Raw genomic sequence first — 23,608 nt, 5'->3', positions numbered from 1 at the left:
CCAATGACAAATCATTTATTTATGTTACTTGAACAGCCCGCACTTTAGTAACGATACCCCCTTATAGTCTAATTAGGTTACGTCTTATGATAAAAAGGGAAGAAAGATTTGACACAACCTTGAAACCAAGAACAAAAACTGCACAAAGAAACACAAAATAAGTTCACAAATTTTTTTTAATGTTATTTTAGAAACAAGGCTACAAACTAAACAGGTATTTACAGCTTCAGAATTGTACAAGGTGGCAAAAATTATAAACCACGAAAATAAAATCTCCACACCAATTACAGCCCTATCTACAGGAGCTGTGGGGGGGGGGTCTATCAAGGTTATTCCTTCTAACAAGTCTATTCTAAAAGACCTGAAGCACGTGAATCCAGTAAAACAGAAATTGGCGACGGTTACAGGCGGTGGCTCAATACACAGCGCTCCAGCCAGGAGCGACACCCCCACGTCCGAACTGCTATCGGTAGTCGTCGGCTGCTCCGCCGGCGGCAGCGCAGGAGGGTGCAGAGGTGACATAAGTTAGAACCAGGCGGACACGTAGCGAATGGTCTTAAACACAAATCTTTAGAGATTCTTCTCACTGTCTCTTTCCGGTTAATATTTGGAAAACCAGCATTTAAACGCAAGATGTTTTAGAGTGATCACATTTCATTAAACCATTTCTTTGACGATGTGAAGATAGATAAATACATCGGACGTTCCGGTGTGTAAACATTTGGGATCTCTGGACTATAAAGGGGTTAAATAAACCATGTAGGGTGGTCCGTGTCAGCGGCTCAGTGGTCCGTGTCAGCGGCTCAGGAAATCAGTGTTGGGTCTTAAAAAGACTTAAAACACCGGAACAAAGACTGACCGATACCCCTGATGGCGACAGATGTACCGCTGGGCAAGTTTAGTGGTGGTCAATAGCCGTATTTTTCATTTAAATGGGTCTTTCCATCTCCCGTTTGCCCTATTAAGAAAATAATCGGAATCAGCAAGCAGCACAGTGTACCATCTGAAATATAAAACACAGTAGTTTCATTGTTATCAGGTAGAAGCGTTACCTGTAGGCGGGGTCCACACGCAATAATCTGGGTCATCTTCAGGGTAATTTGATGAAACAATTTGTGGGGGCTGCAAAGAGACATAATTAGTGGTTAAAAAATAAATAACTAATTTGTCTTAACACTTAATGTAGTCTACAGAAACCTAATCCATTTTTTTATATTCATAATTTAGCGACGTGTATGACCTTGGGGCCATGTTTCTGCCATCACAATAAACTTTCCGGAGTTTGTGCCTAACAGATGGCGTTGCCTATAGAAGCCTATAGGCTTATAACGGCAAAAATCCCTCGGAGAGGGATCCGAAGGATCCTTCTCCTTCCCGTCCCATTGGCTTCCATATGTGCTGGCCAATAGCCATGCATGCACAATAGGAGTCCCAGATCATTAAGCCGGATGTCCTCTCAACACATGGGGTCTCTCTTTGCGGAGGAGCTGTCCCCGGTGCAAGTATTCATGCATATGGCATTGATAAACGCTATAAGCGGCGGGATGTATCGCACAGCATACGCCATACATGATACATCCCGCCATCAGACACTCAAATGTTGCCGGTTTTATGGATGGACTACTAGCAGCAGTAACGGTTCAAGCCTACAAGAAATCCAATTATTATTAATAAATGCAAAGTCTCAATAAAATGCACGTCACCCATTCCAGCCAAGGATCCACTCAGTGCACACACGGCCGAGAGGAAAGGTGCAGTATCGGCACAGAATCCATTCTGCCTATAGGACGTGGCCGCCACACCATCATACCCTACAGAACACCCAGACCGTGTCTGCCATCTCCGTGACTTGGGTGGAGATTGAGCAAACCCTCTCGAAGAGGTTAACTGGAAAAGTTGCCCATAGCAACCAACCAGCTTCCACTTATCTGATAGCTTTTCCACTTTTTTAGAGATGTACGCGAGACGGACACTTACTCTGCTTGGGCCACGCATCTTCTTCTGCTTCGCTGCAGGATTAGGGATCTCCTCAGGCTGCGTCACTGGAAGGAAACACAACTATAGGTGACCTCAACAGCGTATACATACAGAGGGTCCGTGAGAGGATGATGGGCACTACAGGTTTAAGGTCAATGGGGGCCGATTCAGATGAGGTTGGAGTTACTATCGCTACCTTGGAAGCAGCAGTGATGGCGCTGTAATAGACGCCTCTTGCTACAGCAGTGATCCAACCCACGGATGCCGCACAATCCGCCCGTCGCAGAGGCCAGAAATTCTCCATCCCAGGACAGATATCCCAGACCTCTTCCATTCCCATTAAGCGTTGGCAACATGAATCCGTTTTCACAAACAGAGGCCGTCGCCCCCTCCCCGCCCCCAGATGGGAGGAGACTGTCAATCTGCTGCCGTCCTGCCACTTCATCGCAGAACCGTTCATGAGCAAAGTACTGATAATTGATATTTTGCGTATAATGTTGCACCTCCAACTACATCTGAATAACCCCCAATGAGCGGATTTTACTATCGGACTAATGGCGCTATAATAAAAGCAATGTATAGATACTAAATACATGTATAATCATGCACGGGTGGCTTAGACAGGGGAATGAATGACCCGGCCTAGCGGGCGGTTTCCAGTCAGAAATCCTATATACAGAAGATAACGGGGAGGCGAGAGGACAGTATTGGGGAGACGCTCATGGTGGTTGTATATAGTCCTGATCCTAAACTTCACGTTTATAAACGGTTTCCACTTTTTAATGAGATTAAAATGCAAAATGATGTAGCAGACAGTAGGTGGCGGAAAGATTTCTACGACTGTAACTCCATTCACCATTGCCATATGTGAGCTTACCATAGCAGACAGACAAGGTTAGACTGTCTGGATGGAACATTAGTGAACAACCAATGTTTTATAGGAATATAGGGAATAATGCGTTTCCTACGGTACTTGCGCTGTAAATGGGCAATTCAACTACTGTGGCCATAAAAGTGACTCAGACTTCCGATGGTACTTTCCAAAGTGTTCCATTCTACTGTCCTACACCCAATATAACACATGGGGGAATGAGAATGTAGGTGATAACGGATGACTGCACACCTTGAGGTTTGTGGCTGTTCGGGGCTGGGACCCTTCTACTGGAACTTGTGACCACGGGACTTTCCTTCAGGTTCTCCTCTGCATCTGCAGGAAACATGAGAACATATCCTGCTTTATTAGATGGCAGACATGGCGGACAGAAGACGAGTCGGATGACGCATACATACAGTATTACATCATGCTGTCCCAGTCTCTGCTAAGCGATCAGTATACATAACAAGGGACATACTTACAGTATTGGTAAGTCAGCTCTTTGTAATCCTCTTCAGACATCTCTGAAACATTATAAGGAGATGATGCACCAAACCTTCTAAAGACAGGTGGAGACGTTTCCCATCAAAACCAATGAGCTACAGTATCATGTACCAAGTATATGAAATAATATAATAGGCAGTTGCTGATTGGTTGGTATGGTCAACTTCTTCACTGGTCCCCTTTAGAAGGTTTGACACATTTCCCCCTAAGTCACAGCACATGGAACCGCTATCTAATGGGGGTAATAACACAATTTATTTTCATGTATACCCGCCACAAATGTCAGAATGGCGAGGCTGTGAGATAATCACCCTTCCCAAGATAAAGCCTGTGTATTATATAAACTGTATTAATGATCAAAGTACGTGACTTCACAGAGAGGCAGTGAAGAGAATAGGGGGGCTGTACCGGACACTACAGTCTGGCCACCCAATCACCGGTTCTCCACTAAATCGTCCTAACACTAATTATTGTTGGTGGTTTGGTGGCCACAGTTGTTCTGCCTGATTAAAAGCCAAGTGGATCAGGGTGTGATAACCAGCTGTTAAGGGGTGGCAATAGCAGCCGTTTCCCAAAATAGAGGTGTCGCCTCCGTTTCGGGGGAGTGCAGAGGCCAGGATCTGTGTCGGAAGACTGGGATTCCCCTAGCCTCTTGGTGGGAACTGTGGCAGCCGGCTTGTGTGACCCCCATGAGTGATTATAGAAGTGCATCCCAGCAGTGATGCCTCCTACAACCACTTCTGAACTAGGCCCAATGCGATCTAAATGAATCTGACGTGGAACGATCGCTGTACCAGACAGGGTGATTTCACTATCTTAGATAGACACTGTTGAACTCCTGGGATTTTCATGCACAACAGTCTTTAGTGTGTAAGTGGCAATTCTGTTGAGGGTGAAAATGATTTGTTAATGAGAGATCAGAGCAGAATTTCCAGACTTGTTGCAGCTTACATGTGTTCTAACGGTGGTATGCAATAGAGCATCTCTGAATGTGCTGCACTCCGGAACGTTAAGCGGACGGGCTACAGAAGCAGCAGACCGCAACGGGTTCCCGTCCAGCTGAGGTTGAGACACAGAGATGGCAGGGTCAGAATTTGGCGTAAACATTAATTCATCAAAATGTTGGGCTGGTGGTGTTTAATGGTGGGGAATGTGTTCTCGCCAAACTTTAGGCCCCGTTAATAATAATTGAGCATTGTTTTAAAGTGACAGCTTACCCGAGTATTATTGCTGCATGCAACAGTCTGCCAATCCCTAATGGCAACTACCAACAGGATAATGCGCCATGTCACACAACATTGCACACTGGTACCACAAACAGGACAATGAGGTCAGTGTACTCCAATAGCTTCCACAGGCACCAGAGAGCAGAGCTGGGATGTGGTGGGAGATTCCCAGCATGAATGTGCAGCCGACAAGCCTGTGCGAGGCCAATATATCAGCATGGATCACAAGCTCTAAGGACTGTTCCCAGCACTTTGCTGAATCCATACCACAAAGAAGTCACTCTAATATACTAAGCTGCCCAGAATTACGTTACAACAAATGCAGATCTCTCCCAAAGTAAGCAGCGGCTTCTTTACCCAGAGTGCTCTGGACGCTAGGCCCATGGTCTGAGCTGGTGATCTGTTCCGGAGCTGGACCCAGTGCAGGTGCTGCCTCAGAGTGGCCGTCCACTTGCATGGCGTCTACTTCCTCCTCCTCTAACTCTGGCTCGTCTTTCATTGTAAACAGGCTGGCGGGGAGATCCATCCGCTTTGGTGGCAATGTCTGTGGGAGGGCGGAAGTTGTACAATCATCTAGAAAATCCACAGCTTGCTTACACCAGATGTAACATATCTATGCTGGCGAGAATACCTGAATATACCCTGTACAGCGCTATGTAATACGATGACGCTGTGTAAATAAATGGTAACGCTAATCATCATATGTAACGAAAAAATGCATACGTACATTTATGGGGATGTGATGTCTATTCGGCGGCTATTCGCACCTGTGATTAGTTTGCCACACGGGCACGTGCAGATATTTGCCCCCCCCCCCCCCCCCCCGCCCATAGACGAAACATTGTCTAATTACGGGTGCAAATAGTCGCTGCCGCAATGGGTGTGCAGAAGTATACGCATCATGGCAGCTGCTACATCTGTATACTAACACGTTCGTGCTGGAGTCACAAATGATGCAAATATGTAATAAAACAAATCTCACTCTTACCCCAACTGTTCCGGTTTTTAGTTTGAATTTACGTCCTCCCTTCATAGCCCCAAACATCGGTAATGCCAACTTCTTTGTCTTGGGGTCTTGTTCTGTTTGGCTGAAAGAGGAAGAAAGATTGCAAGAAACAGATTCTGGGGGGTGTGAATCAATGGACGGCAAAAAATAAAAAAACAAAACCCCACGGAACGGGTTTTTCCCACTGCTGCAAGGTTTTTGCTAGTCACAACACTAAACTGAAAATGGGGGTTTCAGAGCTAAAAACCCTGCAACCATTGTTTTTTAATTGAATACCGCAGGTATTGGGAGTGTGCATACCCAAGGTAATCCAAAATTGGGCGCAAGATCCGCAAGGTTTTTTTTTAACCTCGCTCCCAATTGAATTCCCCCCCGAGTGTGGCTGCAGGCGGGTGACAGGTACTCAACCCGTTATGACACTTGCAATGCAGCAGATTCAGCTGGGTACACACCTGTAGAGTCTACGGCCTGATCACCCAATATAGATGGTCATTCCGAATTGTTCGCTAGCAGTTTTCGTTCGCAGCGTGTAGGCAAAAAAGCGGCACTTCTGCGTATGCGGCGCAATGCGCATGCGCAGCGTACTTTCACAAAAGCCGAAGTAGTGTTACACAAGGTCTAGCAACGCTTTTCAGTCGCACTGCTCGCCGCAGAGTGATTGACATGAAGTGGGCGTTTCTGGGAGGTAACTGACCGTTTTCGGGGAGTGTGTGGGAAAACGCAGGCGTGTCAGATACAAACGCAGGCGTGGCTGGCTGAACGCAGGGCGTGTTCGGGACGTCAAAACAGGAACTAAATAGTGTGAAGTGATCGCAAGCGCTGAGTAGGTCTGGAGCTGCTCAGAAACTGCACAATCTTTTTTTTAATAGCAGCGCTGCGATCCTTTCGGTCGCACTTCTGCTATGCTAAGATACACTCCCAGAGGGCGGCGGCTTAGCGTTTGCACGACTGCTAAAAGCAGCTAGCGAGCGATCAACTCGGAATGAGGGCCATAGAGCGAACAGGCTGACGATAACTATGCCCAGCACTTACAGCATAGATACCAAATGCTCTAGAATGAGAATAACACATAGTCCAAACATCAGCAGCGCCGTATCAGGTAAGTAAATAAAGGCGGTCGCGGAGCATAAGAGGTTATAGGAAAGTGTGACTAGTACACAATGTAAATATTATTGCCCTGTAGAAATAGATTCATTTCACAATTGCCCTCTTCTGAAGAGAAACTAAAGCCCTGCATTTGAAAACTACCCTCGATGACGCCTTTGCCTCATATAAACTATTAACCAGTCCTGGTAATTGGCCAATCTTAACATAATCCACAGTGCAACCCGTTCACAGACAGATGGCTTGGGATACATTGCTAGTTTTCGGCTGCTGCCCTTGAGTGCTTACACCACCATTAATCTCTGCCCTTATGATCTCATCGCTAACACTATGTGACAGGTGAATTATTTCATAAGACGATAACAGCACCATGGAGGATAAGGACACATCTCCTGATCATTCCCAGGCCCCAGTGAAATTACAGAAAGTATAACTGTATTTTATCACCTCTCCAAAACGGTTTTACAAGGCATAAACAGGAGAGGCGCCACACAGAAGATTTCCCTGGGGCCGGAGGCGAAACGTGCTGGGAGTGCAGATGGCAGTGACTTACTCAGGCTTTAATTCAGGAAGTTTCACGGGCTGCACAATCTTTATCAGAGTCTTCAGCCTCTGCTGTTCCTTCTTCAGCTCCAAGGACCGCAAATTCAGCTTCTTGCGGGTCACGCTGTCCATGGTGCTGCCGGCTTTCATTTCAGTCATGAAGGCATCTAGAGGGTCCTGGGCAGAATTCTGGGACTCACCTGGAAGTAAAGTAACAAATGATCTTACACCGGCTGCTGTAAGACTGCACTGGCAACACTGGATATAGAGGGTTATTTACTACACTAAACTAAAGACTGTACCACACTGCATCACTGTAGGGTGGCCTGCAGACTGTACCGCACTGCATCACTGTAGGGTGGCCTGCAGACAGTACCGCACTGCATCACTGTAGGGTGGCCTGCAGACAGTACCGCACTGCATCACTGTAGGGTGGCCTGCAGACTGTACCGCACTGCATCACTGTAGGGTGGCCTGCAGACTGTACCGCACTGCATCACTGTAGGGTGGCCTGCAGACTGTACCACACTGCATCACTGTAGGGTGGCCTGCAGACTGTACCACACTGCATCACTGTAGGGTGGCCTGCAGACTGTACCACACTGCATCACTGTAGGGTGGCCTGCAGACTGTACCACACTGCATCACTGTAGGGTGGCCTGCAGACTGTACCACACTGCATCACTGGAGGGTGACCTGCAGACTGTACCACACTGCATCACTGTAGGGTGGCCTGCAGACTGTACAACACTGCATCACTGTAGGGTGGCCTGCAGACTGTACCGCACTGCATCACTGTAGGGTGGCCTGCAGACAGTACCGCACTGCATCACTGTAGGGTGGCCTGCAGACAGTACCGCACTGCATCACTGTAGGGTGGCCTGCAGACTGTACCGCACTGCATCACTGTAGGGTGGCCTGCAGACTGTACCGCACTGCATCACTGTAGGGTGGCCTGCAGACTGTACCACACTGCATCACTGGAGGGTGGCCGCAGATTGTACCACACTGCATCACTATAGGGTGGCCGCAGACTGTACCACACTGCATAACTATAAAGGTATAAGTATAGATTGAACAGACATAACGGAAAGCACCCATCTCACTACCTGCATATACTGCTAAATGGCTTAATTTCACATACTATAACAAAACTACAAATGAAGACAAAAAAAAAAAAAAAAAAGATTTTACTTACCGGTAAATCTATTTCTCGTAGTCCGTAGTGGATGCTGGGGACTCCGTAAGGACCATGGGGAATAGACGGGCTCCGCAGGAGACAGGGCACTTTAAGAAAGAATTAGGAATACTGGTGTGCACTGGCTCCTCCCTCTATGTCCCTCCTCCAGACCTCAATTAAGGAAACTGTGCCTGGAAGAGCTGACAGTACAAGGAAAGGATTTTGGAATCCAGGGTAAGACTCATACCAGCCACACCCATCACACCGTATAACTCGTGATAAACTTACCCAGTTAACAGTATGAACAACAACAGAGCATCAGATAAACCTGATGCAACCATAACATAACCCTTATTTAAGCAATAACTATATACAAGTATTGCAGAAGAAGTCCGCACTTGGGACGGGCGCCCAGCATCCACTACGGACTACGAGAAATAGATTTACCGGTAAGTAAAATCTTATTTTCTCTAACGTCCTAGTGGATGCTGGGGACTCCGTAAGGACCATGGGGATTATACCAAAGCTCCCAAACGGGCGGGAGAGTGCGGATGACTCTGCAGCACCGAATGAGCAAACACAAGGTCCTCCTCAGCCAGGGTATCAAACTTGTAGAACTTTGCAAAAGTGTTTGAACCCGACCAAGTAGCTGCTCGGCAAAGCTGTAATGCCGAGACCCCTCGGGCAGCCGCCCAAAAAGAGCCCACCTTCCTTGTGGAATGGGCTTTTACTGATTTTGGAGGCGGCAATCCAGCCGCAGAATGAGCCTGCTGAATCGTGTTACAGATCCAGCGAGCAATAGGTTGCTTTGAAGCAGGAGCACCCAGCTTGTTGGATGCATACAGGATAAACAGCGACTCAGTTTTCCTGACTCCAGCCGTTCTGGCTACATAAACCTTCAAAGCCCTGACTACATCTAGTAACTTGGCATCCTCCAAGTCACGAGTAGCCGCAGGCACCACATTAGGTTGTTTCAAATGAAAAGATGACACCACTTTTAGGCAGAAATTGCGGACGAGTCCGTAATTCTGCCCTGTCCATATGGAAAACCAGAGAGGGGCTTTTACATGACAAAGCCGTCAATTCTGACACACGCCTAGCCGAAGCTAAGGCCAATAGCATGACCACCTTCCACGTGAGATATTTTAACTCCACGGTTTTAAGTGGCTCAAACCAGTGTGATTTCAGGAAACTCAACACCACGTTAAGATCCCAAGGTGCCACTGGTGGCACAAAAGGGGGCTGAATATGCAACACTCCCTTTACAAACGTCTGAACTTCAGGAAGAGAAGCCAGTTCCTTTTGAAAGAAAATGGATAGGGCTGAAATCTGGACCTTAATGGACCCCAATTTTAAGCCCATAGTCACTCCCGACTGTAGGAAGTGAAGGAAACGGCCCAGCTGGAATTCCTCTGTAGGGGCATTCCTGGCCTCACACCAAGCAACATATTTTCGCCATATACGGTGATAATGTTTAGCCGTCACGTCCTTCCTAGCCTTTATTAGCGTAGGAATAAGCTCATCCGGAATGCCTTTTTCTGCTAGGATCCGGCGTTCAACCGCCATGCCGTCAAACGCAGCCGCGGTAAGTCTTGGAACAGACAGGGCCCCTGTTGCAACAGATCCTGTCTGAGAGGCAGAGGCCATGGGTCCTCTGTGAGCATTTCTTGCAGTTCCGGATACCAAGTCCTTCTTGGCCAATCCGGAACAATGAGTATTGTTCTCACTTCTCTTTTTCTTACGATTCTCAGCACCTTGGGTATGAGAGGAAGAGGAGGAAACACATAAACCGACTGGAACACCCACGGTGTCACTAGTGCGTCCACAGCTATTGCCTGAGAGTCTCTTGACCTGGCGCAATACATTTGTAGCTTTTTGTTGAGGCGGGATGCCATCATGTCCACCTGTGGCAGTTCCCAACGACTTGTAATCTGTGTGAAGACTTCTTGATGAAGTCCCCACTCTCCCGGGTGGAGGTCGTGCCTGCTGAGGAAGTCTGCTTCCCAGTTGTCCACTCCCGGAAAGAACACTGCTGACAGTGCTTTTACGTGATTCTCCGCCCAGCGAAGAATTCTGGTGGCTTCCGCCATCGCCACCCTGCTGCTTGTGCCGCCTTGGCGGTTTACATGAGCCACTGCGGTGATGTTGTCTGACTGAATCAGCACCGGTTGGTTGCGAAGCAGAGGCGCCGCTTGACTTAGGGCGTTGTATATGGCCCTTAGTTCCAGGATATTGATGTGCAGACAAGTCTCCTGACTTGACCACAGACCCTGGAAATTTCTTCCCTGTGTGACTGCCCCCCACCCTCGGAGGCTTGCATCCGTGGTCACCAGGACCCAGTCCTGAATGCCGAACCTGCGACCCTTGAGAAGGTGAGCTCTCTGCAGCCACCACAGAAGAGACACCCTGGCCCTGGGGGATAAGGTGATCAGCCGCTGCATCTAAAGATGCGATCCGGACCACTTGTCCAACAGATCCCACTGAAAGGTCCTCGCATGGAACCTGCCGAAGGGAATGGCTTCGTATGACGCCATCATCTTTCCCAGGACTCGCGTGCATTGATGCACCGACACCTGTTTTGGTTTTAAGAGGTCTCTGACCAGAGTCACGAGCTCCTGAGCCTTCTCCGCCGGGAGAAAAACCTTCTTCTGGTCTGTGTCCAGAATCATGCCCAGGAAGGGCAGACAAGTCGTAGGAATCAGCTGCGACTTTGGAATATTCAGAATCCAGCCGTGCTGTTGCAACACTTCCCGAGAGTGTGCTACGCTGATCAGCAACTGCTCTCTGGACCTCGCCTTTATGAGGAGATCGTCCAAGTATGGGATAATTGTGACTCCTTGCTTTCGCAGAAGCACCATCATTTCTGCCATTACCTTGGTAAATATTCTCGGTGCCGTGGACAGACCAAACGGCAACGTCTGGAATTGGTAATGACAGTCCTGTACCACAAATCTGAGGTACTCCTGATGAGGTGGATAAATGGGGACATGCAGGTAAGCATCCTTTATGTCCAGAGACACCATAAAATCCCCCTCTTCCAGGCTTGCAATGACCGCTCTGAGCGATTCCATCTTGAACTTGAACCTTTTCAGGTAAATGTTCAGGGATTTTAAATTCAATATGGGTCTGACCGAACCGTCCGGTTTCGGTACCACAAACATTGTGGAATAGTAACCCCTTCCCTGTTGAAGGAGGGGAACCTTTACCACAACCTGCTGGAGATATAATTTGTGAATTGCCGCTAACACTATTTCCCTCTCTATGGGGGAAGCTGGCAGGGCCGATTTGAGGTAACGGTGAGGGGGCATCACTTCGAATTCCAGCTTGTATCCCTGAGATACAATCTGTATAGCCCAGGGATCCACCCGTGAGCGAACCCACTGGTGGCTGAAATTTCGGAGACGTGCCCCCACCGATCCTGGCTCCACCTGTGGAGCCCCAGCGTCATGCGGTGGATTTAGTGGAAGCCGGGGAGGACTTCTGGTCCTGGGAACTACCTGTATTGTGCAGCTTCTTTCCTCTACCCCTGCCTCTGGCAGGAAAGGACGCACCTCGGACTTTCTTGCCTCTTTGTGATAGAAAGGACTGCATTTGGTAATATGGTGCTTTCTTAGGTTGTGAGGGAATATATGGCAAAAAATTTGACTTCCCAGCCATAGCTGTGGAAACTAGGTCCGAGAGACCGTCCCCATCGGCATCACCTGTCCATTGCCGAGTCCACAGGACCCTTCTGGCAGAAATCGACATTGCATTTATTCTAGAGCCCAGTAGGCTAATGTCTCTCTGGGCATCTCTCATATATAGGACAGCGTCTTTTATATGCCCCAGGGTCAGTAATATAGTATCCTTGTCCAAGGCATCAAGTTCCTCAGATAAAGTATCTGTCCATGCTGCTACAGCACTACACATCCAGGCCGACGCAATTGCCGGCCTTAGTATAGTACCTGAATGTGTATAAACGGACTTCAGGATACCTTCCTGCTTTCTATCCGCAGGATCTTTTAGGGTGGCCGTATCCTGTGATGGCAGGGCTACCTTCTTAGATAAGCGTGTCAAAGCTTTGTCTACCCTAGGGGAGGATTCCCAGCGCAACCTGTCCGCTGGCGGGAAAGGATACGCCATAAGCAACCGTTTGGAAATCTGCATTTTTCTATCTGGAGATTCCCAAGCTTTTTCACATTCATGTGAAGGGGGAAAGGTCACCTCATGCCTTTTTTCCCCAAACATATAAACCCTCTGGTCAGAGACTGGGTTTTCCTCTGAGATGTGCAATACATCCTTCATTGCTATAATCATGTAGCGGATGGCTTTAGCCATTTTAGGCTGCAACTTTGCATCATCGCCATCGACACTGGAGTCAGAATCAGTGTCGATATCTGTGTCAACAATTTGGGATAGTGTGCGCTTCTGAGACCCTGACGGCCTCTGCGCTGTAGGATCAGGCATGGGTTGAGACCCTGACTGTCCCAAGGCTTCAGCTTTATCCAACCTTTTATGCAAGGAAGTAACATTATCATTTAAAACCTTCCACATATCCATCCAATCGGGCGTCGGCGGCGATCCCACATTCATTTGTACCTGCTCTGCTTCCACATAGCTTTCCTCGTCAAACATGCCGACACAAGCGTACCGACACACCATACACACAGGGGATGCTCTATTTGAGGACAGAACCCCCACAAGGCCTTTTGGAGAGACAGAGAGAGAGTATGCCAGCACACACCCCAGCGCTATATGACCCGGGAATTACACAGTAACTTAGTGTTTACCCAGTAGCTGCTGTATATACTGATTTTGTGCTAAATTTATGTGCCCCCCCTCTCTTTTTACCCTCTTTCTACCGTGATTCTGCAGGGGAGAGCCTGGGGAGCTTCCTCTCAGCGGAGCTGTGGAGAGAAAATGGCGCTGTGAGTGCTGAGGAAGAAGCCCCGCCCCCCCAGCGGCGGGCTTCTGTCCCGCGATTTTGTGTAAAATAATGGCGGGGGCTCATGCACATATACAGTGCCCAACTGTATATATGCCACTTTGCCAAGAGGTCTCTAATTGCTGCCCAGGGCGCCCCCCCCTGCGCCCCGGCAGTGACCGGAGTGTGTGGGTTTAATGTGGGAGCAATGGCGCACAGCTGCAGTGCTGTGCGCTACCTCATATGAAGACTGGAGTCTTCTGCCGCCGCTTTTGAAGTCTTCTTGCTTCATTCACCCGGCTTCTGGCTCTGCGAGGGGGACGGCGGCGCGGCTCTGGGATCGGACGACCAAGGGTGCGTTCCTGTGTTCGATCCCTCTGGAGCTAATGGTGTCCAGTAGCCTAAGAAGCATGACCTATCCACAGTGAGTAGGGCTGCTTCTCTTCCCTCAGTCGCAAGCAGATCTCTCTGAAAATAAAAAAATCCTAACAAAACACTTTCTATTTAGCAAGCTCAGGAGAGCTCACTAAGGTGCACCCAGCTCGTCCGGGCACAGATTCAAACTGAGGTCTGGAGGAGGGACATAGAGGGAGGAGCCAGTGCACACCAGTATTCCTAATACTTTCTTAAAGTGCCCTGTCTCCTGCGGAGCCCGTCTATTCCCCATGGTCCTTACGGAGTCCCCAGCATCCACTAGGACGTTAGAGAAATAGAAAAGACAAACAGATACCAGGTTCCCACCCATCAAAGATCACAGCCTTCTAACACACCACTGTGTAATAGGATTACTAATGATAATGTGTTAGTCGCTATATAATACCAGTGCTGGGTTAACCTACTGGCTGTGGGTGGTCGTTAATAACACCGGTATATAAAGACTGTGGAATTAATTTAACCAATCACAAGGGCTCATCAGAGAACAATGCCATTCGGTGAACCAAGGGAGAGGTCAGGCGGCCAAGAGGTCATCCTCTCACTCCCAGAGGGTGCGCGAAGGTCTCCCTGGTCACAACAGCAATGTAATAGTGAGCTACGCCTGCTCACGGGCAGTCCCTACTGGCGGATGGGATTGTCCCCACACCACGCTTTGTGGAAGAAAAGGGCAGTCTGAATTACAATTTCCCATCATGCCCTTATGCAGATTTACTAACATACTGTAGCTGTGCGGACATGCAACAGGCCGCAAAAATGATGCTTAAAGTGCCCTTTGCCATGCTAGATGAGGTGCCAGGGACAGAAAGGCGACGGATGGTGGTTGCAGGAGAGGTGCAGCCACATTTTACTGGTGAACATGTGCGGCACAGCCGAGACGGGAGACACACAATGCAAGTGGAGCTTAAACATATCTGGGCCTCTGCGGAAATCACTGTGAAACAACAGACAGACTATTTTTCCATGGCCAGCACACACATGGAGCAGCCTAACCATTTACTGTAACGGTTCATCAACAAGCACCGATTAGACAGATCAAGGTCACACCTTTCCCACTGCAACGAGTGGGCCCATATCTGACCGTCACTTCCACCAGGGTTCACAGCGTAATGTGAAGTCTCCCCTGAGTACTATTGGGCAGTAAGTCACACAAACACCACTTACTAACATATAGAAGGGGCTGACAGTCAAGCAGGGGAGAACATACAAGATAAATGCGCGGATAGGACAGGGCCCCTACCCCCAACGTTTAAACGTATCCAATGTAAAGCCAAGGAGAAGGGAACATTGTTGGCAGTAGTGGGGGAAGAGATGCAGCAGCCCTGGACCCAGAACCCATGGAGTAACATGCAATTATGGCAAGTAGTTATTAAATACAATCACATTAAATTAGAGTTGAACATTACAGCCAGCAAGTTGGAGCAAACAGCATCAACGCTTTTAGGCAAGACCACCGTTCATTATTGCAGACAAGACGGAGGAAGGCACATACTATGTACAGCGAATGAAAATCCTTATTTCCTACTTCCATGGGAGGGAGGGGGGGGGGGGGGGGGGGACACTGGCATATGCTGGGGTACAGACAGTGGAGTATGGAGTCTGGTACTTGAAATCTTCAATGATTTTGGGCTTGGCTCCTCCCCTTCTATACCCCACCTGACCTCGGCTTTAGTTACGTACCAATCCCTCCTCTGCAATCTATTGGTAAAAATGTGCTCAGGACAGACTGCTCCACTGTGTGCCCTCCAGTATAACGAATACAGATGGAGCCATCTTTATCTTGGCCTTTAATAGGATTAATTTAGCCAGGGCAGTCAGACTTAATCCCCTGCTGTAATGACTTTGTGGGTCACTCCGAGTTGATCGCTCACTGCCGATTTTCGCAGCGCAGCGATCAGGTGAAAAAACGGCATTTATGCGTATGCCCCGCAATGCGCACGTGCGACATACGGGTACAAAGCCCTTTGTGGCTGTGCTCAGGTTCTAGGGAAGTTTTTCTTCGCACTGACGGCCGCAAGAAGATTGACAGAAGGGGGCGTTTCTGGGTGTCAACTGACCGTTTTCAGGGAGTGTTTGCAAAACTGCAGGCGTGTCTGGAAAAACGCAGGCGTGGCTGGGCGGGTGTATGACGTCAAATCTGGACACGAATAGGCTGAAGTGATCGCAAGCGCCGAGTAGGTTCAGAGCTACTCTGAAACTGCACAAACTGTTTTTGCAGAGCTCGGCTGCACAAGCGTTCGCACTTCTGCTAAGCTAAAATACACTCCCCAGTGGGCGGTGGCTTAGCGTTTGCACGGCTGCTAAAAACTGCTAGCGAGCGATCAACTCGGAATGACCCCCTTGATCCCCTTCTGTATTGTTCTCTCTTATTGTATTGCAGCTGAGAACAATAGATGAAAGGCTTATGCTAATAAGCCATGGTGTGCTGAGGCGCAGCATTGAAGCCAAGATAATCGTGGCTCCATCTGTACATTGGGCAATGGAAAAAGAAATGAAGAAGCAGGTGACAGTCATTATTTATCTAATTCCCCAACGTTATCCACCACCTCTGGCAGGCGCAGGCGTCCGCACTGTATTTATTACCTGTCTGGGTTGTTTTCAGGCGAGCTGCTATCTCTGCAATCTCCTTTTCGACAAGATCCAGTTTAGCGGTCTAAAGATGGAAAATAAATAAATAATAAAAATAAAAAAATTATATATATAAATAATATATATACACACACACACACACACATACGTGGAGACACAAGCATAATGACAATATATTTGTCACTAAAATTAATTTTATCCAAACTTCGTGCAATAAATCCAATATACAGTTTTCAGAATGAGGCCTCCTGAAACCGCACACTAAGGATGGCAAAACAGCAGTTCGCTCACTCACCAGAGATTCAAAGGTTTCCGGTTTTTCTCCAATCTTCCCAGCTTTTTTCATGCGACTCAGACGCTTCTTTTCCACTATTCCGGTGCGGTCAAGGAAAGTGTCGTCATCGCTGTCGTAGAAATCCTCGTCCTCCCACCGTTTAGCCTTTCTTTTTCGTGCAACTACAAGAGCAGACCACCACTTGCAGGTTAGATAATGATCGCCTAACCTGACATTCGAGATCGCGGCCTATGCCAGATATCCAAATGCCGGGGAGGCGGAGACTGGGGCCTTGGGCTGCACACTAATTGTAAATGTAGTAAGAGGTGCTACCATGCTGAGACTTGCAGTTCCGAAAGTGTTAGGGACCCACCAGATGAGGTCACCTGGTCATGGTTGGTGGGCCTATATTTTTGGGCAAAAAGTGTGCAAAGCACCTCAATTTTGCTGTTAGATTGCAGAGTTGATTATTACGGTATTCTGATTATTCTCAGTACTATAGTGTGTGTCATCTGCATTTTCTTTTTTCTGTGCAGATATCCAGATGCTCAAAATACATCCCAGTTTTCAAGACACTGTGCAAAGACGTTTACTGTATAGCACAAAAAGCTCAAACAGCAAAAGCATATCATGTCAGTTGTACTAAGTGATATCACCGATCACACCTGCTTGTATGAAACTCCCAGTTTTGACTGAAAGCCTCAGACTTCTAACCTGGGACAATGAAATAAGAGAAGCTCCTGCCTAGAACACCCTAATAAAATTGTATGACCATATTGAATTAATGTGCACAGTATTTAACTCCTGTTTTGATAAATACTCTGTCTACATATTATGTAGTATAGCAATGAGTCTACAACCTATCACTACAACATATCACATGCTCATATTAAAATAACTACAAGCTTTATTAGCAGTTAGTAGCCAATGATAGATGCGGGCTTGCCTCTCTACAGTGCTTCATAGTGACCTACCCTTCCTCTATGTATATATTTATTGCGTCTGGCACCTCCCAGGATCACTAGAAGTTTCTCTACAATGCTCATTTACAGTTACAGGACACAGCACCGACCTGCCTCCTGCCGCAGCAAGCCTCTCATCTCTAGCATCCGACAGGCCTCCAGAGCGCACAGTCTGGCCGAGTCCTTCTTCTTTCCAGAATGGGTGACCTCTGCTACCAGCTGCTTCCCCGAGGAATCATCCACTGGCAACCTACATGTAACAACGGATGGGCACAATTAATCATGATCAACTATGTAATTCATGAGAAACAACATCTGTAGGAACACACTAGAACAGAAAAAAAGACAAGACAAGCAAATCTCCCCCCCACCCCCCCCTATGCTTTATTGGGGGTGTGTGGATTTGATTACAGACTTATTTCTACACAGCCATCTAAAGTTCATGTATTCAGGCCGTACTTCACTCTGCAGAGCCACGACCCGGAACCTTGCTCATCGTATTCAAACTCCAGCTCTTCTCCTGCAGGACACAAGACAGTGGAGAGTCATTTAGAAGTGCAATATACATACTAAGTTATTATATGTAGAACATAAAAGTCATGAAGGTAGAAATTTATCATGGGCACAGGTGATCTGGAAGATGGCAGGTCCAATTTAGGATCGGATCAGAGCCAACAGCAGCAGAGACGGACGGTTCTTCTTAAACAATGTAGTACAGTACATTTTCCTATCGGATGAAGCTGGCTGCGACCGGTGAAACGCGTCACTGTTAAAGAATGGAAACTACAACACTCTTTTTAGAAACTATCTGCTCTAGCCCTGGAGAATTAAATAAACGCCCAATATGACTGCGTCTGAGTGCATTCAATTATAATTGATATAAACTTAAATATTAGTCTATCCTGAATAAGAAGTGCACCTATGACAAACTGCTATCTTCATGATGGACCATGGAATACCCTGCTCCAATCATAAAGGTGCCAAACACCTTTTTCTCTTTCATCCACTAGGGGACACTGGAGCATATAGACAATGGGGTATAGACGAGTGGATAACTGGAGCCTGGCACTTAAAAATTTTTTCAGGAAGTGTAGCTGGCTCCTCCCTCTCTATATCCCACCAAGCCCAGTTAAAATTTCTACACACAATAAGAGCAGAACAAAATATATTTTTGTATTAGAAAAACTTTAACAAATGCAGTTTATACCGGTGTCAGATAACAAGATTTACATTTGGTTGGGAATATTGTCACCGGTCTTTGTCTTATTTCATACAAATTTCACAGGTCTTGGGTGTAATATTAAGTTTTAAACACAGGCGGAGATATTTATGGGATGTGGTGCCAAGGAGAAAGGTGCTGTAACCCATATTGTACAGTGCACTAGAAATAGGAGGGAGATTGCTACAGGTTTCATCAGCTTTTTTTTCTGGCGCCCTGGTAGTCATAAAGGTTCCACAAAGCAGTGAGAATCACCAGGTGCAACCTCAGCAAATGACATTAACACTGTCACACTGCCACCAGTGTTCTAAGTCCTAGTAGTGTAACAGTTATGGGCCCTACACACTGGTCGATACCAGTGAAAGGTATGAACAATCTCGTTCATTAATGAACGAGATATCGTTCATATCTTTCCGTGTGTAGGCACCAGCGATGAACGATGCGCGGCCCCGCACTCGTTCATCGCTATTGCCGGCTCGTTTAAACATGCAGGCCAATATGGACAATCTCGTTCATATTAGCATGCAGTGCTATGGAGCTGGGTGACGGGGGGGAGTGAAGAAACTTCACTCTCCCCCGCCGCCGGGTCGCCCGTCTGCCGTATCGGCCGTCGGGCAGCGTGTCGCTATGTGCGTAGGGCCCATTAGAGAGACCCTAAAGATTGATTTTGAAGGAACAGCAGCATACATGTGATAATACTTTTTGTGTCCCGTCTTCGGATAAAGCTATTTCTGTTGGAGACAGAGTTTGGTTACACACAGCTACTGTATCAGCCGTGAGTGGTCATCAGTGGTCTCTCCCCTCCCAACTTATTTTTAACAGTAGTATAGAATGGGAGTGGGGGGAGGAGAGCAATGCTTAGCATGCACATAATATCATAATACGCCATTTTGTAAAAGACCATGTGGCTTATAAATGGTTGTACAGGCTGACTCCAGCCCTAGAAGCGGGAAGTGAAGACAACCAAAGTCCAATGCAGAAACACCAGCTGGTGTCAGTAACCATAACGTTTCAGTAAAACATCAGCGTCTCCTACACCCCCTCCTGGGCAGCGCTGTAATAGGTTTTCTAGAGGCCTGATAACTATGATGCAGGTGCTGCATGGTCCTCTACCATCTGACCACAGCAGTAACACCTAACAAACACTGACATACCTTCTCTATCAAAGAACCCCTGCAGAGCCTTCTTGGGATCCTTTAGGTACAAGGCTTCGCGCTCCTCCTGAAACTCCAGCGCGATGGGGTTCTCATCGTTCTCCTCCTCAATCGCATCCTCCCCTGCACAATGCGACAGTAAGAGCATTTTACTGAGATACAGAGGGAAGAAACATTGGGGAAATAGCTTCAGTCATGGTGAAAGTCAAATTTACTCATAAGATCATATTAGTATGCTCTATAATACTATGTAAGTGACAGAGGGAGCATGTATAAGAAGGGTGACCCCATAAGGTGCAGCAAATTAATGTCATTAAGATTATGTAACATAATATAAAGCGTGGGGGATATGTACTAAGCCTTCAGGAGTGAAACAAAGTGGACAGAGAAAATGTGCCAGCCAATCAGCTCCTAAATGCCATGTTACATGTGTGAAAAACAAAAAGACAGTTAGGAGCTGATTGGCTGGTAGTTCCTCGCTCTCCAATTCTTAGTACATCTGAGATACACACCAGACTGTGCTAGAAGCACCAAAGCAGAAAGTGACACCCCAGGCAGGAAAGAGGAACTGCACAGGTTTTGAAAGGTGCAGGGTGCCAGAATGAACACTATAAACGCAGATACATATTCTACCAGGAAAACCTATGAGTGAGAAGAAAAGGAAGGCATTAAACCCAGCTCACCCATTCCCCATGTGCAGCCAGAACTAGCGCCCGACTCCCCCTGTTCTGTCCTGCCCTGTCCCTTGTTAGGGCCATCTTCTTCTTCATCAGAGTCATCTCCCAGCATCTTCTTCTGCAGGGTCTCCCTCTGTCTCCGCGCCTCCTTAATCTGAGTTACAGTCATCTCGGATTCCGCTTCCTGGTCCTCGTCTGGGCCCTGAGCACAGTTACCATAAGGTCACAACACTCATTGTACAACACAAACACAGTGAGAGGTCTGAGAACTACAAGGCACCCACACAGAACAACCAGTTCTCACGATTTACCGAAAGTTTATAATGAAAATAAATGTGATCACAACTTCATTACCAAACCTGTAAGCCAAGGAGTGGGCTATGCATCATGAAAATATGATCCTCACCCCCAAATGTCCTGCAAACACATTGTGTTAACCCAATAATTCCACACACTTCCTCTGCCATATACCTCCATATTGTACTAAGCACATGCCAACACACATACCAGGCTATACCACCACATACAATGTACGAGCCCATATATAGTGCACCAGGATGTGTGCACGTTACACTAAAGGGCCCCATACACTACCGCGACAAGTCAGGCGGACATGTCGCGGGCGATCACCCCCGGCAGCCTCCCGGGGGGCAGGATCACCCACGATACATCGTATGCTGTCCTTTTGCATACGATGTATGTATCTTGGGCGATCCCAGCCACGCCTGTGGGGTCAGACCAGATTGAATGTGCAGCACATTCAATCTGGAGGATCCGATCCGATGCTCACGGGAATGCGCATCGGATCGGAAACGCTTGCAAAATGCCCAATTTCATCCAATATATCGGGCCGAATGCCTGAAATCGGGCATTATCGTCCTAGTGTATGGGGCCCTTAACTCTTTCTCCCCACAACATACTAGTGCCTTATGCCCCAGTTACACAACACTGGACCCTCCAGCACTGGGCCAGCCAGGGACATTTAATAACAATGCTGACCGCAGCGGCACTTCTACGCTGAAAGTCATCGGGGGGGGGGGGGGGGGGGGGCACAGAGTGTGGAAGTGGGGACTGACTCCAGAGTGAGTGTAATTAGGAGATGACATCTTCGTCATGACGGTAAAAATCTGTTTGCTCCTCCTCCATGCTCACGATAAGTGAAACCCTGGAATGAGTCTGCATTTCACGTGGCGCCCACACAATGGCGTCCTCAACAAGTTGAATTTTGCCAGCAGAAAAGGCAGTGTACACTCACCTGTAGTATGAACAGACGAGTGCTTCCTCCACATTTTAGGACATGTCCCACTCGAAAACGGCAGTAGGTCTTGGGCTGAATGCGCTGCTTATTGAGGAATGTGCCGTGGGTGCTGCCTAAATCATATACATAAAACCCAGGTTCTTCATCCGGATCAGAACCAGCAACAGAGCGGTACTGCAGCACGGCATGGTAACGGGAGACGGAGGGATGCTCTAGTGAGACATGGCAACCGGGGAGTCTGCCAAAAACCATGCAGCTGACATCGTTTACATTCATTGTTGACAGAACGCTGCCGCCTTTCAGCACCTCCAGGCTGTAAAGGCTCTCGGGCCGCCCGGCCCAGGCAGGCTCCCGATAGGGAATGGCAGGGCTGGCTCGGTTGGCATCAGATGGAAGCCTGGTGCAGACATCCTGGGCCGTTTCCCGTTCGGCCCCTCGAAGGCTAACGGATGGAGGAAGCTGCGGGGGAGGCTGGTGGTTTGTTTCGTTGCTCCAGGGTCTTTTCATTCCAGTTTGGCCTTGCAGCAGCGATGGGTTTCTTAAAAGGCTCTGGGCCCCCGGAATCCTTGGCCCCCTCCATGGTCCCATCATTGGACCCATGTCCCTTCCTAGGTTCTGAATGAAGCTGCTTCTCTGGGGTGATGCTCCCAGTGTCATGGAGTTCCTCTGGGGCATTGGTCCCTGCATCATCGCATTCCTTGGGGCAACTTGTCCCAAGAGCATTGGGTTCCTCATTGCCAACGATGCTGGACCTGGAGCCCTCCTCCCTGCAGGTCCTGGAAGCATGGGTCCTCTCAGCCCTATGGGTCCCGGGAACCCGTTGGCCTGCGGCCCCGATCCTTGCAACATTGGGGCCCTCATTGGTCCGACCCCTGGGAAGCTCATGCTCCTCACTGCTGCTGGGGAGGGCATGGTCGGGGCTGACATAGCTCCTCCGGACAGCATTCCCGGGCCCCTCATTGATCCCAGAGGCTGGATCCCCGGGCCCCTCACTGCTCCTGGAAGCTGGTTTCCTCTGCCCCTCATTGATCCCAGAGATTGGATTCCCGGACCCCTCATTGTTCCCGGATTCTGGATTCCCAGACCCCTCATTGATCCCAGAGGCTGGAGCCCCGGGCCCCTCATTGATCCCGGAGGCTGGAGCCCTGGGCCCCTCATTGATCCCAGAGGCTGGAGCCCTGGGCCCCTCATTGATCCCAGAGGCTGGATCCCTGGGCCCCTCAGTGCATTCGCTCCTGGGCCCGGCCCTGAGACTCCGGGACCCCTGAATACCCCCGGTGCTGACATTCCCTGTGGCCTCATCGCCCCCAGCCCTGGTCCCCTGACTGGCCCAGGCATCCTCATGCCCCCCGGGCCCCTCATCACCCCTGGTCCTGGGATTCCGGGCCCTCTCAGCGGTCCCGGGCCGCGCACCCGCATTACTCCCGGCCCCGGGATGACCAGTCCCGGCTTCCTCATGTTCCCCGGGACCCTGGGGCCGCGCATCGCCATGTGCGGGGGTCTCAGGGCCCCGGGGGGTATCCCCGACCTCCAGGGCCCCGGGAACGCTGGGCCATTCCCCGCCATCGGGGTCCAGCTGAGCGGCCTCCATGTGTCCAGCGCCACTTTCACAGGCTCCGGGCTACGAGCTCAGAGCGGCCGGGTCACACTCAGAACAGCTACTCTCAACACAGCGGATATCCGGGGACATGCAGGTCACGTGACGAGTGACGTCCCAACCGGCGCG

The 23,608-nt window shown here is 48.7% G+C and overlaps 1 protein-coding gene across 1 annotated transcript; it reads right to left on the bottom strand.

Annotated features, from left to right (window-relative positions):
• Positions 1-158: 158 nt before the first annotated feature.
• Positions 159-23,600, bottom strand: SLC4A1AP (solute carrier family 4 member 1 adaptor protein). Its single transcript, XM_063918895.1, is given in 15 exon segments — positions 159-958; positions 1,053-1,122; positions 1,978-2,042; positions 3,101-3,184; positions 4,939-5,125; positions 5,570-5,669; positions 7,245-7,434; positions 16,333-16,402; positions 16,634-16,794; positions 17,685-17,824; positions 18,034-18,094; positions 19,948-20,070; positions 20,631-20,826; positions 21,880-22,335; positions 22,337-23,600. Coding segments are annotated over 15 exon segments (3,090 nt in total). The 5' UTR covers positions 23,474-23,600; the 3' UTR covers positions 159-908.
• Positions 23,601-23,608: the final 8 nt, after the last annotated feature.

This window comes from Pseudophryne corroboree, chromosome 4 (genome assembly GCF_028390025.1).
Source record: "Pseudophryne corroboree isolate aPseCor3 chromosome 4, aPseCor3.hap2, whole genome shotgun sequence".
NCBI classification, from domain to species: domain Eukaryota; kingdom Metazoa; phylum Chordata; class Amphibia; order Anura; family Myobatrachidae; genus Pseudophryne; species Pseudophryne corroboree.
Note: the sequence above shows the minus strand (reverse complement) of the source record. Positions and strands in the feature narration are given on the sequence as shown.